Here is an 18,305-nt window from a genome sequence, read left to right as displayed (position 1 = left end):
TATATTTTAGCAGGGGTTCCCTGAAACCAGACAACAACTTCAATGGTTCTTCTGGGCTAAAAATCAAGAAAGACTGATCTAAAAGAATTAAAATACAGATTTCTCATGTGGACACCCCAACTTGCCACCACTTTGACTCCACTTCAACCCCTTCCCGCTGACTGGCCCTAAAGTACCAGAAGACAGAGGCGGGCATTCCAGTCATGTGACCACTGTGATTGCCTGACACAGCAGTCACATGATCGGAAAACTCTCAATCGCAAATAGGTATTGGGAGCTTTCCAGTTGTTGCCGATAACTGTGCTTGGAGTGTGCACAGCGCATGTTCCCTGCATATATGCGGCCTCTAAGCGTTAAAGCCCATCTGCCTAGAAGCCGCATATATGCGTACAGCCAGCAAGAACAGGTTAAATTAAATTGAATGAAACTAGGTGTTCCAGATTAGTTTCCTATAACTAGAACATGTCAGAGAGGCATGACTGATATTGTGGTCTTGGAGTGGCATCAATCTGTTATAGTACAGGTGGAACCTGCCATATTTAAACTTCAGATCTCTAGGGCCTGGTGTTCTCTTTGCTACTGGCAGATCAAAAGAGCCCTTTAGGGCCCACAGAAAAAAGGGTGTAGATTTACAGGAGTCTGACAAATTATTTGAAATCAATCATTCCACTGTAAAGGAAAATAAATGACAAGTCGCATGGATTTCAAAAAGACATTTGCAAGAACCCCAAAAATGTATTGCAGTATTTGCAAGTAATTTTACTATTGGAGAGAGATTCCAATGATAAAAAAAAATAGAGCAATACTAAAGTCTACCATCAACACATGGGCAAAGTCGAGGCATTCTGGAACAATGTGCTGCAGCCCAATGAATCAAAAATATTTTTTTAGTCACAGTAAAAGTAGACATTGTTTTGCACCAAACCAGAGATAAAATTTCAGGAAAAGAAACCTATACAAACTGTATGGTGATGTAAATGTTACGGCTTACATTGTTTTGGTAAATGACCAAAGAGCTTGATTTGAAATGTATCAAAAAGAGTTTATTTAGCACATATTTGGTGCAATTTGTAAGGTAATCAGATGTAAAAAAACATCTAGTTTAAAAAAGTTCCTTAACACATATAACACATTGTCCCCACGATATATACGATCGGGACTTAGAAATTACCATGCATACATGATGCACGGTACTGATGTGTGAACTTCAAGCGCGCGTAGACGGGCGCCGTTATTTGTAGTCTCAGTAAGTCTTGTTATATGTGTTAAGGAACTTTTTTAAACTAGATGGTTTTTTACATCTGATTACCTTACAAATTGCACCAAATATGTGCTAAATAAACTCTTTTTGATACATTTAAAATCAAGCTCTTTGGTCATTTACTGCTACTAATAGTAACCCTCCTATCTAAACTCTACAGTCTTTTCTTAGACTACTTCCTATCCCCCAACTTACCCACTTCATCAATTTATTTATATGCATAAAAGGTTACAGTAACAGCACCGTCATTTGACGGATGACCCCCCATAGGTACCCTTCATTAAGGACACCTATTAAACCAGTGACCCAACTTGCGCTTCCCTTCTTTCCCCCTCCCCTTTTAATATAATCCTTTACATTGTTTTGGTGCTTTAGGGCCTGGGCAGCTTGAAGTCGTCAAGTAAGCTATGAAATATGCATCATAATAATGTGTTTTTAATGAGAATGTAAAATCTGTTTGAAAATTGAAGAAGTTGAACTGAAAAAAGTTATTTCAAGATAATTATCCAAAGCACATAATCAAGTCCACCAAGGAATGGCGCAAAAAAGAAAAAAAAAGACGGATGAGGATTATGGACTGGCTTAGCCGATGTCCAGATTTGTATTCCACTGAAATATTAGTGTGTGTGTGTGTGTGTGTGTGTGGGTGTAATGAAGGAAACCCACAAAAGTTTTGCAAATTATGCAAGTTTGCACAGAAGAGTGATCAAATTTCACCGACTTGATGTCACAGATTAGTGGGTAGCTGTGTGAAACACATTCTACGGGTCATTTTTACTAACAAGGGAAACACCAGCAAAGTAAGGGTGCAATTACTTTTTTTTTTGTAACACTTCATTAAATCTGAGGTTTTTGTTAAATAAATGATTGAAAAAAAAAATCAAATTCTCCAGGTGTTTAAAAAAAAAAAAAAAAAAAAAAAAAAAAAGGATTTCACCTATATTGGCAGGCACTGTATGAAAGAAGATCCGATTTACACCTGTTCTAATACAGATGAAACTCGAAAAATTAGAATGACGTGCAATTTCACCAATGCGACTTAAAAGGTGAAACTAATATATGGGATAGACTCATTACATGCAAAGCAAGATAGTTCAAGCCGTGATTTGTCATAATTGTGAGGATTATGGCTTACAGCTCATGAAAACCCCAAATACACAATCTCAGAAAATGACATGCAATCAATAAAATAAGGATTGTACATTGAACAATATCGGACCTCTGAAAAGTATAAGCATGCATGAATGCATGCATGCATGCATGCATATGTACTCAGTACTTGGTTTGGGCCCCTTTTGCAGCAATGACTGCCTCAATGCAGCGTGGCATGGAAGCTATCAGACTGTGGCACTGCTGAGGTGTTATGGAAAACCAGGATGCTTCTATAGCGGCCTTCAGCTCTTCTGTATTTTTTCGGTCTCGTGTCAATACCGCGATGGATTCTCTATGGGGTTCAGGTCAGGCAAGTTTGCTGGCCAATCAAGCACAGTAATCCCATGGGCAGTGTGGGCAGGTGCCAAGTCCTGCTGGAAAATGAAGTCCGCACCCCCATAGAGCTCAGCAGATGACATGGCTCCCCAAATCAACACAGACTGTGGAAACTTCACACTGGACTTCAAGCACCTTGCAGTGTGTGCCTCTCCATTCTTCCTCCATACTCTGGGTCCTTAGTTTCCAAATGAGATGCAAAATTTGATCTCATCAGAAAAATAGGATTTTTGTATGTAAAATCCTTTTCTCCGAGTTCATGGATGGACACAGAAGCAATCTTGACAAAATGGGTATTAGCCTTCATTTAGGAGTGACTAGGCATAAAACTTGTTTTAAGTGTTAAACACATCAAACGTGTACCCTCTGGGTACAACCCCTCTTCCTGTATCTCGCAGCTCAGTTCATCAAAAAGCAGTACAAACACAAACGGAGGGGTGGGTGCTGTGTCCGTCCATGAACTCAGAGAAAAGGATTTTACGGTGAGTACAAAAATCCTATTTTCTCTTCCGTTCATGGACGGACACAGCAGCAATCTTGACAAAGTGGGACGTCCCAAAGCAGTGTAAAAAAAAACGAGGGCTGGGAACAGCATTAAAACAAACTTCCCCCCAAAACAGTAGTTGAGCTCCTCAACAGCAGTTGCAACCTTAAACAGCCGCCTGCAAAACTTTACGGCCGAAGGAAGCATCCGAAAATGCACACACATCAACCTAGTAAAATTTAGTGAACAGACGACCAGGTTGCCGCCTTACACACCTGGGTGACAGACGCTTGATGTCGGAAAGCCCAAGAGGCACCTATTGCTCTGGTCGAATGTGCCTTAACAGGAAAGGGAGGCGCCTGCCCCTTTATGGCATAAGCCTGAATCACGATCTGTTGGTTTCCACCTAGAGATGGTGGCCGACGAGACCGCAAGGCCCTTCTTAGGACCAGCCACCGATACTTTCAGAGTTTGGACAACGTCCAAGGAGGCGACTGACAAGGACACAAGGATGGTAGTACAATGTCCTCATTGAGATGAAAAGCCGAAACGACCTTAGGAAGAAAAGAAGGCTTCGGACGCAGCACCACCTTATCCCTGTGGAAGAACAGATAGGGAGCCTTGCACGAAAAGGTTGCCAGCTCAGAAACCCGCCTAACTGACATGACAGCCACCAAAAAATACACTTTCTAAGAAAGTGTCAACAAGGGAATTTCCCTAATGTTTTCAAACAGTGGGTTCTGAAGCACCGAGAGGACCAGATTCAAGTTCCACCGAGGAGGCCAGCCTGGAGGGGCCACAAGCCAGACCCCCTGCACAAACATGCTCACCAGAGAGTGAGCTGGCAAGGGTCGTTGAAAGAAGACAGCCAGGGCAGAAATCTGCCCCTTAAAGCCTACTTAAAGGGTCACGAAAGGATTTTTTTTTTAGCTAAATAGCTTCCTTTACCTTACTGCAGTGCTGGTTTCATGTCCTCATTGTTCGTTTTTGCTCTGATGTTGCTGTAATCCTTCTCTGTTCTGAACAGTCTGTTTCCTGATGAAAAATGTCATGGGAGCTTTCTCTCTGTGGTCACTAATCAAGGAGGTGTGATTACTGTGTGTCTAAAACCCCTCAACACCAATCAGTTTCGTTTTTCAAACCATCACTGCCCTGTATTGGCTCTGAGTCTCTGTACATCACAGAAGCAGGAAACAGCATGCAAAAACAAAACTGAAACTGTAGGTACATTATATGATTGATTTTTATCTATTTTGAAACATTTTTAAAAGGAATCGGTTAACCATTATGTCTCTATACCCTGTAAACAGTCATTTCAGCAAAAAAAAAAAAAAAATCCTTTACAACTCCTTTAACCACTTGACGACCGGCCACCGACGTTATACGTCGACAAGTTGGCTCGGCTGGGCGAGAGCACGTAGTATGACGTCCTCTCTCCCAGCCGCCACTAGGGGCGCGCGCACGCCCCCCCCTCGCCCCCGACTCCCGTCGGGCACACGCGATCGCTCGGTACAGAGCGGGGACCGGGAGCTGTGTGTGTAAACACACAGCTCCCGGTCCTGTCAGCAGGGGAAATGCTGATCTTCGGTTCATACAATGTATGAACAGAGGATCAGTGTTTCCCCTAGTGAGTCCACCCCCCCCCCCACAGTAAGAACACACCCAGGCATACTTAACCCCCTTCCCTGCCCCCTAGTGTTAACCCCTTCACTGCCAGTGGCATTTTTATAGTAATCCAATGCATTTTTATAGCACTGATCGCTATAAAAATGCCAATGGTCCCAAAAATGTGTCAAAAGTGTCCGCCATAATGTCGCAGTACCGGAAAAAAAATCGCTGATCGCCGCCATTACTAGTAAAAAATATATAATAAAAATGACATAAAAATACCCCCTATTTTGTAAACGCTATAACTTTTGCGCAAACCAATCAATAAACGTTTATTGCGATTTTTTTTACGAAAAATATGTAGAAGAAAACGTATTGCCCTAAACTGAGGAAAAAAAATGTTTTTTTATATATTTTTGGGGGATATTTATTATAGCAAAATGTAAAAAATATTCATTTTTTTCAAAATTGTCGCTCTATTTTTGTTTATAGCGCAAAAACTAAAAACCGCAGAGGTGATCAAATACCACCAAAAGAAAGCTCTATTTGTGGGAAAAAAAGGACGCCAATTTTGTTTGGGAGCCACGTCGCACGACCGCGCAATTGTCTGTTAAATCGACGCAGTCCCGAATCGCAAAAAGTACTCTGGTCTTTTGGCAGCAATATGGTCCGGGGGGTAAGTGGTTAATTAGCTTATTAGAGTGGGACATTTTGAGCCTAGAATATTGCACCTTTTCACAATATTCTAATTTTCTGAGATTGTGGATTTGGGGTTTTCATGAGCTGTAGGCCATAATCACCACAATTATGACAAATCACAACTTGAACTATCTTGCTTTACATGTAATGAGTCCATCTCATATTAGTTTCACCTTTTAAGTTGCATTAGTGAAATAAAGGAACTTTTGTATGATAGTCTATTTTTTCAGGTTTCACCTGTATGTAAAAACATCAACAATTTCCCTAGGGTACCTTAATTTTTGACATTAAAGTCTTGGTTTAAATTCACATCAGGACAGTTTCTGCGTGGAGTTTGTATTTTTTTTTTTCTTTTTACATTTTACATTTACATGTAAATATAAACTATTTCTATTGACGACTGTCCCCTGTGAAGATTCTGCTGCATTCAGGGAAGAATCTTATGCCACGTACACATGATCGAAAAATTCCGACAAGAAAAATGTGGATTTTTCTGACGGAATGTTGGCTCAAACGTGTGTTGCATACACACGGTCACACAAATTTTGTCGGAAATTCCGACCATCAAGAATGCGGTGACGTACAAGACGTACGACGAGCCAAGATCAATGAAGTTCAATAGGCAGTTTGGCTCTTCTGCGTGATTCTGAGCATGCGTTTTTTTTTGTGCATCGGAATTGCATACAGACGAGCGTAGAACTTTTTCCATCGGAAAAATAGAGAACCTGCTTTCAATCTTTTGTTGGCGGAAATTCCAAAGCAAAAGTCTGATGGAGCATACACACGGTCGGAATTTCCGACCAAAAGCTCACATCTGACTTTTGTCGGAATTTCTTTTATTCTGCCTGTACTGTACTCCAAATGTTGAACAACATCTAACCAAGAGATTTAGGCCCCTTTCATACTGATGTATACAGAACAAAATGTACCTCAATGGATGGATGAAAAACGAATGTGCGTCCGTTTACATCCTCCTACATATAAAGTCTGTGCAGGTCTGCAAAAAACAAATAAAAAAGGTTTGCATTCCATTTCGTTTTTGCATACAAAAACGGGATGGATCAGGTAAATGCTGATGTGAACAGGCGTGTCAGTCCACCCAAAGAGATTGCATGTGTCTATTTTTCTTCCTTGTTGTGATTCCAGTGGAAATTTTGGGGGATTTTGACTGTAGCACAGCTCTCATAGCGAGCAGGTCGCTCACTCTCCACCTTCAATTTTTTTTTGCATTTATTGACCGAATAGCAGTTGTTCTGTAATTGGAGGAGGCGCAGATGAATGTCATGATCTCCCCTTGTTCAATCACAGAACATCTTGTATTTCAGTGAAAAAAATGCAAGACTTTTTTTGTATAGACGAGATACAGAACGAGCGACGCATTCACTTTCACAGCTGTACTACATTCAGAAGTGTAGGACTCAGTGCCAGATGTTTGGCACTTACAGGATAAATAAAAGTAAGCATTTTCCAAATGGAGCAGAAGCCACAAATGCGACAGGCATTAATAAAAGGCAGTTTATATTTACATGGAATATGTAAAAAGAATCTTTTCTTCCTGGAGTTCAGCTTTAACAATTTTTTTTTAATGATTAGTCTATCTGGGTGTGTGAAGTATGGTGGCAGATTTTATCACCATTTCTCAGGAAATGTTCCTTGACACTAAATAAGAAATTAAGGGATTAAAATTAATTATGAGCATAAGCAATTACCAGAGTAGCTATGATATAAGGTAACCATGCTTCCCAAGCTTAATGATTTACAATTCTTCAGTAGCAGTCTACAACATTTTATAGCCTACTTTCTTTAAAAGGGCTACAAAAAATAAAAACTCATATTGGCAAGGAGAGCCGAACTGGGTACAGAGAAGCTGATTTTTGAAACGTAATCCAGTATTAAAAGCTCAACAGGGCCAATTTATTTAAAAAAAATCTTTATATATTTTAGAGAGAGTGCAGGATGGTATAAAGTTAAGTTTTAAATGCAATCAGTTTCCCCACTATGAGAAATTTCAGCCGACTTCCTGTTCGGTCTCATATCCGTTATGAACAAAAGAAAAAACATGTTCCTACACTTCCTTTATGGACTATAAAATATGTTTTTATTTTTGCCTTTGTCACAACTATGCATCCTCACAATTTGCTACCATTACATAAAGTACCTAAATTTAACCTATTCCAATGTATTGGGCTGCAGTGCAAAATGATAGTGACCATGTCACTAACTTAATCAATTGCGGGTAAGGCCCCATGTACACGGGACGCTGCTAAGCATACTTTCAGAGGCAGTTGGACGCTTTTTTAAACCGCTCCTGAACTCATTCAGGCCGGGTTCACGCTGTCGCCACATGCGGTGCACAGCAGGGGTCCGGTGCGTGACGGTTCACCGGTTCAGGTCTGATTTCAGCCAGAATTTTGGGCTGAAATCAAACCTGAAACGCGCAAAAAAAAGGCACGCATTTTTCCGGCAAACAGCACCGGACCCGCTGCAGAGATATGTGAACTGGCTCCATAGGGAGACAGTCACATTCTCCTGCTATGCGAATTGAATGCGGGGAAACACGCATTCAATTTGCATAGGTGTGAATCCGGCCTCAATGTTATCCTGTGTGACCATGTACACAGTCTCGTTTTAAAAAAAATATATATAATATATGTCGCCGGCGGCGTTCAAACACAGTGCGGGGATCGTCTCAGAAACAGCGCGGGAGAACACCACCGAGGCCGCAGACGGACGACAAGGCCGCCGATGGACGCCGGGCAAGACACCGACGAGGGGCATTCAAACTGTAAGTATTTTATTTTTGCCTCAAATTTCCCTTCTAGGTTTGGGGGTGCGCGCTATACGGCGGTGCCTGCTTTACCCCGATAAATACGGTACTTCATAATTCACTGGTATAACATGAGTGAAAGCTTGGAGTCTGTTGTGGCTACGGACAACGCATGTATACTTGGTGAAGTAGATGTGTAGTGCTGAACCTTAAGGTTGTCCTATAGGTATTGCTAATAGTTTTATATTTGTGTTGACACAACAGGTTAGTGTTAATACAGCATGTCTAGTCAGACTGGAAGCATCTAAATCCCAGATGACTTCCACAATTTTCTTTGGTGTAAAACAGCATATTTAAGACTCAAGAGCCACACCACAGACAAATAGTCCATATACTATTTTATTCCAGGATATAGGGTCAGGCAAAAGACCAAAAAGAGGAACCCATCATGTTTCAGGGGTCCAAAAATTCCCACCCTGTTTTGCAGTCTAAACTGCTGCTGACAACACCTGCACCTAATAGGACATTGGTAAAAATATTATTACCATTTTACCCTCAATCCAGTTTGTATACATTATTACTGATTTTAACTACTGATGAAGGAGGAGTTTTTGGACCCCTGAAATGCATGGGGGTGGACTTGACCAGGGGTGTGGAGTTTAAATTTTAGATCTGCTGTTTCATCAAATCTAAGATGGCAGCAACCAGCAGTAGTCTTTGGATTTTTGAAAGTCTACACAAGGGCTTTTACAGGTAAATGCATACACAATACATTAAATGCATATTTAAGGAATGTTCCTGCTAACAGGGTTTCTTAATAAGCCTTGTGCAAATACTTTGTGCCACATTAACTAAATCATCTTGCTTTACAAGCTGTACTGATTGATCTGTGGTTTTATGGGTAGAGCAATCAAGGAAAGAGCTAGATTAATGCAAATAAAAAAGTGGGACTGTAGCATTCCAGGCACTTCAGCAATATCTTAATATTTCAAGATGCATATACAGAAGATAGCATAGCAAATACTACTACCCGTTTAGTAAAATCAGCATTGAGAAAAATGTAACATCTTGCAGTTGACAGAAATGCTTACAGCACACTGATTGCCTTTCCATCTCCCTCTCCCATTTTTTTATTTTTTATTTCACAGTATCTATACTGCACATCTTGAACAAATTGTTTATCTTACCTCTAGTGGGTATCCTTTACTAAACAGAAAGAAAATAAAACTTCTGACTTCAATAAAAATAATTGTATATACAATGGATGACAAAATACTTAAAGAGATGATAGCTTTCTTATTAACCCCGTGATCAGGAAGTATTAAGATTTTAAACTAGGACCAAGGGTTAAGAGGCCTCAATGTAAGGACATTGAGCAGTTATCCCCGTGGGAGCAGAGAGAGATTCCACAACATGTGGGACTTATCAAAGCATGGCCAAGAATAAGGCTCTGTTTTCCTGTTTAATTGATCTGGTGATAACATTAACGGGAAAAAATGCAACAAATAAACCTGTAGTACAGTGTGGAAGTAAGGATGAACAGATGTCACAATTCTAAAAAATGTTTGCAGTAAAATGACTGACATATGTTGACCTACACTACAGTTTTGTATGGTAAACTATATAAACCTTACCGTCTTAGGCAAAGAGTTTAGCCTTGTCACCAGCCACAAGTGACTGCTACAGACAACTGTTATACTGTTTTTTTTCTCATGAACCTCTGTGTCTTTTATAGGTAAAATCAGGACACCGAGCCATGATCAATTCAAACTTATATATGCATCATCAAGATGGATCAAATGTCATGGGCTCAAAACTTTGATTCAAGGTTATTATTCCTGAAATGTCAATTGACAATAGAGATCAGACAGATTTGAATAAGGAAAAGGTCTGACGGAGGTCTTGTTCTCTCATAAAATAAAAATCAATGATAATGCCTACTTTCTGCTCACTCAAAGATAAAAAAAAAAAATCTCCTTTTTTCCTAAAAACATGATTTGCTGTAAAATCACCACTATTTAAAAAAAAAATATATATATATATATATATATATATATATATATATATATATATATATATATATATATATATATATATATATATATATATATATATATATAAAAATACAAATTTTGTCAAAAATCCATGTAAGAAACAAATCACATTCATATTTAACCAATTCCTGCCCAGTCAATAGCATATTGACGTCCAGGAAGTGGTTCTGTTATCCTGACTGGACGTCTATTGACGTCTAGCAGGATAACATGCTGGCGCGTGCCCGCGAGGGCACACAGCACGGCGATCGGGGGTGCGGTATGTCAGTCTGACACAACGCATCTCGAATCGTGATAAGAAGCCTCTGTCAGAGGCTTCTTACCACATGATCAGATGTGACCAATCACAGCTGATCATCGTGTGAACCAGGAAGTGCCGGTAAAACAGCATTGCTCGGTTCGCACTGACAGGGAGAGCCGACCAAAACGAATAAAAATTTTTTTTAAAAACTTTGGTAGTTTTTATTTTGTTTAGCAAAAAATAAAAACCCCAGTGGTGATCAAATACCACCAAAAGAAATCTCTATTTGTGGGAAGAAAATTATAAAAATGTAGTTTGGGTACAGTGTTGCATGACCGCGCAATTGTCATTCAAAGTGCAACAGCGCTGAAAGCTGAAAATTGTCCTGGGCAGAAAGGGGCAAAAGTGCCTCGTATTGAAGTGGTTAAAGAAGTTCTATGATCACTGCATACACTTTTTTTTTTTATAGCAGAAGCCTTGTAATAGCAATACGGACAATAGTTATTTTTGACTGTTTAAAATAAACTTGCTTGAAAAATCTCCTTTCATGTTGTGAGTTATACCTGTCTGCTGGACTTTGAGACTCTCCTCCACTGTTTACTTTCAACTTCTAATGACTATATATCCCATGGTACCTTGCTGTCTGCAATTTCCCTGTACTGACTCCACCTCTTAGCTCCTCTGTACCCAGCAAGGCAGGCTCTGCGAATTCCCACATAGTGAATAAGTGTCACAGCATTCAACAGGTAAATATTTGTGGGGGGATCTTCACATAGGATAATACTAGGAGTAGTCTAGATCATGGAAATATATATTACATTTTGACCATCGTTACACTTTAAAATGAACCCGTGCCCAGACTATGCCCATTTAAGTATTTGAATAAAAGCATTTTAAAAAAACAAGCCGTCTCACATTGTGGAGAAATTAATCTATAAAGTTCACAACAGTAGAACTAAAATTACAGTTTGTAATTGTACTATATTTATGCATTGGGATGCCCTTCACATTGCAGCACACAGAATGTTACCATGCTGTTGCTTGGCCTCTGTACATGTGCAAGTTCTACCCATCTGAGTGACTACTGTGGTATGTTCAACTGGAGTGCCAGTAAGCCTTCCTCCAGGACTGGTGATTTGCTTTCATTTTCCTTAGAATTTGAAAATACAAACCACAAATACATAAACTTATGCTGGTCATGACTCACCAATATAACACAGTTCTACCATATACTGTGTACTTTCCAGAGTACTGAACTAGATCTATGGATTAAATGAGGGTGCATTTTTTATTGTCATAAGATCTACATACACACAAAACCCTATAGGTCATACATCATTAAAACTAATGTCTCAGAATGCAGTCTGGTAGCCATGAAATTGTTTTAGGCATATCAACAAAACAAGCTGAATTGCATAAACTTTCTGAAAGGGCTTGTCAGGCCCTTACATGGCATCTGTGCTCTGAGGAAATCCTAGGACTGCTAAGTTTTCCAGTGTTTTATCTGGGACACCTGGTGTGGGTGTGCACATTTAGGAAAAAAAAAAAAACAATGAATCATACCAACTTCACATCAATTAACCAGATTTAACAGGTTCGTGCATCTAATCTTAAAAGGGTGGAGTTAAAAGAAGAAAAAAAAGCATAAAAAGCAGCAAAAAATTAATATATATATAAAAATTGTATTTGCAGGCTTAGCTGCTTAGATACACAGAAACAAATAGTACTGTATGCTTAGTATGCACTCTTGTGTTGGGTTTCAATATGTATTGCAGATATATGTGATCACAATGTTGGATTTAGATTACAGGTAATGGGAGCTGCTACATTAGTCATGAATAAGGAAGGAATTTAGGGCAAAGGAAGCACAGTGTTTAATGAATGGAGGATTTAAAGTGTGTTTATGGTCAAAATGTAAAATCATATTCATTTCCACAATGAATTTAAATTATTTTAGCCTACTCTCAATGGTTTCAGTGTTTGGTGCAAAATTAGATTTGGATTGAATTTAGCTTTTTCAGAGGTTTGGAGTCAATCCAAACTGTTGGTACGTTCAGTAATAATGCCCCACAATGCATTGCAAAAAAACAAACTAACCATCATTGGCCAAACTCTTGCACCACTTTGTCCAAATTCCCAGACCACACACTATAAAAGGCTGCTCTCCCAGCAGCCCTTTGTATGTTGGAGTGTAGCAAGACTGAGGGACAGCTGACAGTGATGTTAGGGAGAGAGCGTTTGTTAGGGTAGTGTGCACCAAAGCACCACATCCCCCATATAGCTCTTGCCATAGCCGTTAATAAAACCAGGGATTAAATCCCATATATACATCATGTCTGGGAGGCCTACAGCAGATGCTCCTGTACAGCTATAATTTTCTGGGTCCGCAGGTCAAAGCCGTGTTTAAGGCCCAGCACCAAGAGCCAGAGCATGCAGAGGAGGTGGTGGAGGGATTAACCAAGCCTTCACCATCCTACTGTTCTGTAGTTTCCAGCCAAGCTGCCATGGATGCAAGTCACTGGTATCCCTAGGTCCATTCCCCAGAACTCAGTTGTGTAAGCCTTTTTAAACACGTGCTGCAAACTGCACCATAGTTATTTACAGTCTTAAGCGGGGGAAGACAGTCATCACAATCACATGGCCGCAACCATGCTCTAATTCAGTCAACCCCACCCTACCCTACCATCTCCAGCTTTAGCATTAAGCAGACAGGTTTCTCTTCCTTCATCTGCTAGAATGAAGAAAATGTACACCCCCAGCCACTCTCATGCACAGCGTCTCAATGCCAGTTTAGCAAAATTGCTGGCTTTACAGCTACTGTTACAGCTGTTGGAGCCCTCCTCCTGTCAATCTGTAGCCTGTGCTGTACTGCAGTGTCAGGTTCCTTGGTCACCACTTTTTCACCATCCCTGCACCCCATCATGTGGAAGTTAAGGTTTCCACATCACTGAACCTTGTGGTCATCTGCAAGGTCATGTGGATCAGTGGTCCAGCAGATATAGGCAGGTAGGTTGTATCTTGTTAATGACCCACTGGGTCACTTTGCTGGCTCCTGGGAGGAATAAAGGACAGGGGCACACTGGTACAACCAGTTGTGCAATGCCACATCCTGACAGTGATGGTGAAGAGATCAGTTTCTTTAACCACCTCCCCATCAATGTCTTATTTCAGCTTGTCGTCCTCAGAACCACCAGTCCCCCCCCCCCCCCCCAGGCATTCAAAAAGCTATACATAATTCCCATGCTGTTTTGCAGCCTGTATATCTAGGGGACAGGAGCCACACTAATGCAGAGATACTATCTGGTCTGAAGGGACAGTCCCAGAGGTGGTTAACCCCATGACATCCGGTGCCAAAAAAGATTGTGTGTAATAACTGCTGTCCATCCTTTGGCAAGGAAGGTTCACACATGTGTTTTGTCTGGAACATATCTCAAACCTAGTGGTAAAGTAGCTTCCGGTTGGGTACTAACAGAATCTTCTGAGGTATGCCAGAAAAGTTTAAAGCTGTGTCATGCCCAGCCAGTGTTCAGCCGTGTGAAATTCAGTGTGAACCATAGCTGCCTGCGCACCATCTGATATGTGATACGCCCTATCATCTGCTCCGATTGCTACATGGTCCACTGGTGTTGCATGGAGGTAGGTATTTAGACAGCATAGAAAGGTCAGACTCCTGTCATAAATGTATAAAACACCCAAAAAATACATTTATATTAAAAATGAAGGAGATCTACTGTATGGACCACTGCAAACACTTTCACAGCATTGTAATAGCAATACAAACAATAGTTATCATTGACAATGCAACATATGCTTACTTGAAAAATCTCTATTCATGTTGTAAGCTTTGCCTGTCTGCTTGCCATCTCTTTCCACAACTTCCTAGATTCCCTGCATTATTTGAAGCTTCTCCTCTGCTGTTTACTTTCTTTTTCTAAGGGCTACACACCCCATGGTACTTTGCTGTCTGCAAGTAGTGATTCCTGTACTGACGCCGCTTTCTGAAACTCTTCCTCCTAGCTCCTCTGTAGTTCAGAAGGTAGGCCCTTTCAAATGTGAGATATAGCAGTGCCTACTCAGAGCATAGTGAATATGTTCCACGGAATTCAAGAAAGTAAATGTGTGGGGAGGTTTAGCCAACTGAGCCAACTGATGTCCTTCCAGAGCCATGCCTCCCGTGCGCCCACTACAGCAAGCATCCAGCGCGCTCTGTGATCGCTGTGTCCTTCCGACACAGCTGACCACAGATCACAGTAAAGGAGTGAGGTATTGCCGAAATTTCAGAGCAAGAGCAATAATTCTAGCAGAAGACCTCCCATGTAACTATCCACTGGTAATCTGTAAAGGCTTTTAAGGTGTGGCCTATGGAGATATTTAAATACTATAGTTTTGACGCCATTCCGTGAGCGTGCAGAATTTTATAACGTGACATTTTACATATCTATTTACACGGGGCAACACCATCTTTTAGATTTCCCCCCAAAAAATGATATACAAATAAAAAAAATGCACAGTATAGACCTACAACATTTGCACTGATAGTTTTCTCTTATTCCCCCTGCAAAGTCCCACAAATACCTGCTGATGCTTCCAGTAAAGTTTATCTATTACAGCCTTCTGTGATGTGGAGGCAATGATGCTGCACTGCTTTTAAATTCAGAGCAGGATTGCCACTCTTATGAAGGTTGTGTCTGTCTGTACTACAGTGAAAATGACAAATTGTAAAAAAGGTGTGTGGTCATCAGCATTTTCACCTTTGTTAGTCCATACCTGGCCACACCTAGTCATGCCCACGTTTTTCTATTGACTGCACTACCTCTGTTGCTGAAATCACACACACCAGGTTGCAGTGTCTGGGGTGGGTGAATATGGGACATAAAAGAACAAGGTTTTGGCTCAGTCAGGGAAGTTATAGGAAGTTTTTTATTTTAATGTTCTGCTGCTTGTGCATTACACAATAACTGGATTTGGGATTTGTTTAGACATTCATACAGGGGCTTTTGGTTGTACTTTTTAACCACTTGGCACCTACGCTATAGCCAAAAGACTACTACAGCACGTACATGGATGCCGTCCTGTTCTAGCGCTGCCTGCCCACCCCCTGGGCTCATGGTTGATCACAGATCGGGTAAGGGGCCTATCACAGCGGGCCCTTTACCACGTGATCAGCTATCAGAAAATCAGTCCCTTTAGTGCCCACCAGTACTGCTAATCGGTGCCATCCATCAGTGTTGCCAATCAGTGCTTCCATTAGTGCCACCAATCAGTGCCTCCTGATCGGTGCACACCAGTGCCACCTATCAGTGTCCATCAGTGCAGCCTCATCAGTGCACATCAGTGAGAGAGAAAAATTACCTGTTTGCAAAATTTTATCTTTTGGTCTTTTTTTGTTTGTTTGTTTAGCAAAAAAATTAAAAACCCAATGGTGATTAAATATCACCAAAAGAAAGCACTATTTGTGTGAGAAAAAAAAATGTATAAACATGTCATATGGGTACAGTGTTGCATGACCGCGCAATTGTCATTCAAAGTATGAGAGCACTGAAAGCTGAAAATTGGCCTAAGCAGGAAGGGGGTTTAAGTGCCCAGTAAGCAAGTGGCTAATCAAATCAGTAAAACTGACCCCCAGAGACATTAGTTTCTCCCTTTATTGAGCTGTGTATACTCAATATCTTACCTACAGCAAGCATGACAGTGTCAAAAGTATCCTTTCCTTCTTTAGCAGAATCCATGTTTTTCCAGGTCACCTGCAGTTTTCCACTCTCCAGCTTCTCTACACTTGATGGTATACATTTTTTTAAGAACTTTGTACCATAGGACTCCATGTAATCAGTCAATAGCAAAGCCATTTGCTGTAAGGAGGAGATAAAATGCAAGGTCAACATTTGAGTCATTGATATATAATTAAAGTCAGTAACATATTGTCACAGACCAATTTAGCAGACTGTACCTGATCAAATCCCCTGAGAGGTATACTCCTAATCATGGTGGTGGTATCCAGTCCAATTCCAGTCAAGAATCCTGCACACTCAAGTGAAACATCTAAAGTCAAATGGTTATGGAGAATAAAAAAACTGTCACTTTTAAAAGTTAGCACCATCTATGCAAGAGGTGTACAGACAGCAATTATTTTACCTGTACAAAATACCCTCAAAAGGTTGCCGTTAGGGCTCTGGATCTAATGTTTGGTCCATCACTTTGCAGCTGTCATGGCCCATGTGACGAAAACAAATTCAAGCACATATTTAAATAAGTAGAATCTAAAGTGGAACTTCATCCTAAAGGGAAGAAGTTCTGCTTTATGTCCTCCACCCCTCCTCTTATTCTTCTTTTGGAATGTAGTTTTTGGGGAGTAGATACCTGCTCCCACTTCTGGTCAGATTGGAAGTTCAACAACAACCCTCCTCTTCCTGCCTGCAGCCTTCTGGGACACATCACAGGTCCCAGCAGGCTGTGTAACCATTCATACAGTTCAGTGCGGCTTGTGAATGTGCAGCGGCATACCAGCTGTAAAAGGCTAAAAGGAGTCACAGCCAGCTTCCCACACTAAACATTCTGGTGCCAGGGATCTGAAGAGCTGCAAAAAACAAGCCTGGGTGAGGAAGATTCTGGATCACAGGACAGATCGTGTCCTTTTTTTTTTTAAGTCAACAGATACAATATTTGTAGCTGCCAGCATTTATGTTTTTATAAACAGAGTGAAGAACCGCTTTAAAGTGGTCCAGTGCTTTACAAGCCAAGAAACAGGTTTACTTTATTTTATCCCTCCCCGGCAACCTATTCAGCCACTGGAAGTAAAGAAAAGTTCTGTGTAAACTAAGAGTCACCAAATGGCTATGGACTTCCCGTGTGACGCTATCAAGCTCAAAGTGATTGCAATAATTTGTAGAAGTGATCAAATTGTTTCAGTAATAAATATAATGCATGTATTATGCTTTGGAGAACCAAGCACTTTATCTTATTAACTGCAAATGTCTAAAGTGCATAGAAAGAGTCCTGGCTTCTTTTCCAACATTCCAAAATACTGTGGTCATAATTGGCCACAGATTTCAGAACCCTACAGACAGTAGAATAAACTATCAGGTGACTACAAGCTTCATTTAGATTAATAGACAATATTCTGTCAGTGCTGTAGCTAACAAACATGTGCAGTCTTACAGGTACGTATATAGCGACACCAATTTACGCAGCGCTTTACATATATATTGTGCATTCACATCAGTCCCTGCCTTCAAGGAGCTTACAATCGAAGGTTCCTAGCTCACATACACATACTAGGGCCAACTTAGACAGGATCCAATTAACTTACCAGCATGTCTTGAGTGTGGGAGGAAACCGGGGTACTTGGAGGAAATCCACACAGGCACATGCCAACTCCATGCAGATAGTTCTGTGGTTTGGATTTAAACCGACGACCCTAGTGCTGTTAGGCAGAAGTGCTAACCACTTAGCCACTGTGCTGTATAATCTAATTGTCATTTATGTAAGCTAAAACACAGCTCTTCCTTGAGACCTGTCTAAAGCTGGCCATGGAAGGTTTTAATTGGAATTTGAACCATGTATGGGCAGGCTGATTTTTAGGATGAGATTATTGCCAGCGGCTATAGCCGATAGCAATAATCACTGTTCTTTTTACACGGACAGCTTACCCGTGCCGACCCCCCTTCCCCCCCACCAGAAGAACACAATAGCTCCACAGGAGGGAT

General features: G+C 40.8%; 1 protein-coding gene across 3 annotated transcripts in view; it reads right to left on the bottom strand.

Annotated features, from left to right (window-relative positions):
• TXNRD2 (thioredoxin reductase 2) overlaps positions 1-18,305 on the bottom strand; it is a 179,423-nt gene that overhangs the window by 97,061 nt on the left and 64,057 nt on the right. For all 3 annotated transcript variants that reach the window (XM_040348003.1, XM_040348011.1, XM_040348021.1), the window contains exons 10-11: positions 16,550-16,641; positions 16,277-16,451 (exon numbers count right to left, since the gene is read on the bottom strand). In XM_040348003.1, the coding sequence (XP_040203937.1) occupies positions 16,277-16,451; positions 16,550-16,641 (267 nt within the window). The remainder of the gene's footprint in view (positions 1-16,276; positions 16,452-16,549; positions 16,642-18,305) is intronic.

This window comes from Rana temporaria, chromosome 1 (genome assembly GCF_905171775.1).
Source record: "Rana temporaria chromosome 1, aRanTem1.1, whole genome shotgun sequence".
Taxonomy (NCBI): Eukaryota; Metazoa; Chordata; class Amphibia; order Anura; family Ranidae; genus Rana; species Rana temporaria.
The sequence above is the reverse complement of the archived record's forward strand: the minus strand, read 5'-3'. Positions and strand labels throughout refer to the sequence as shown.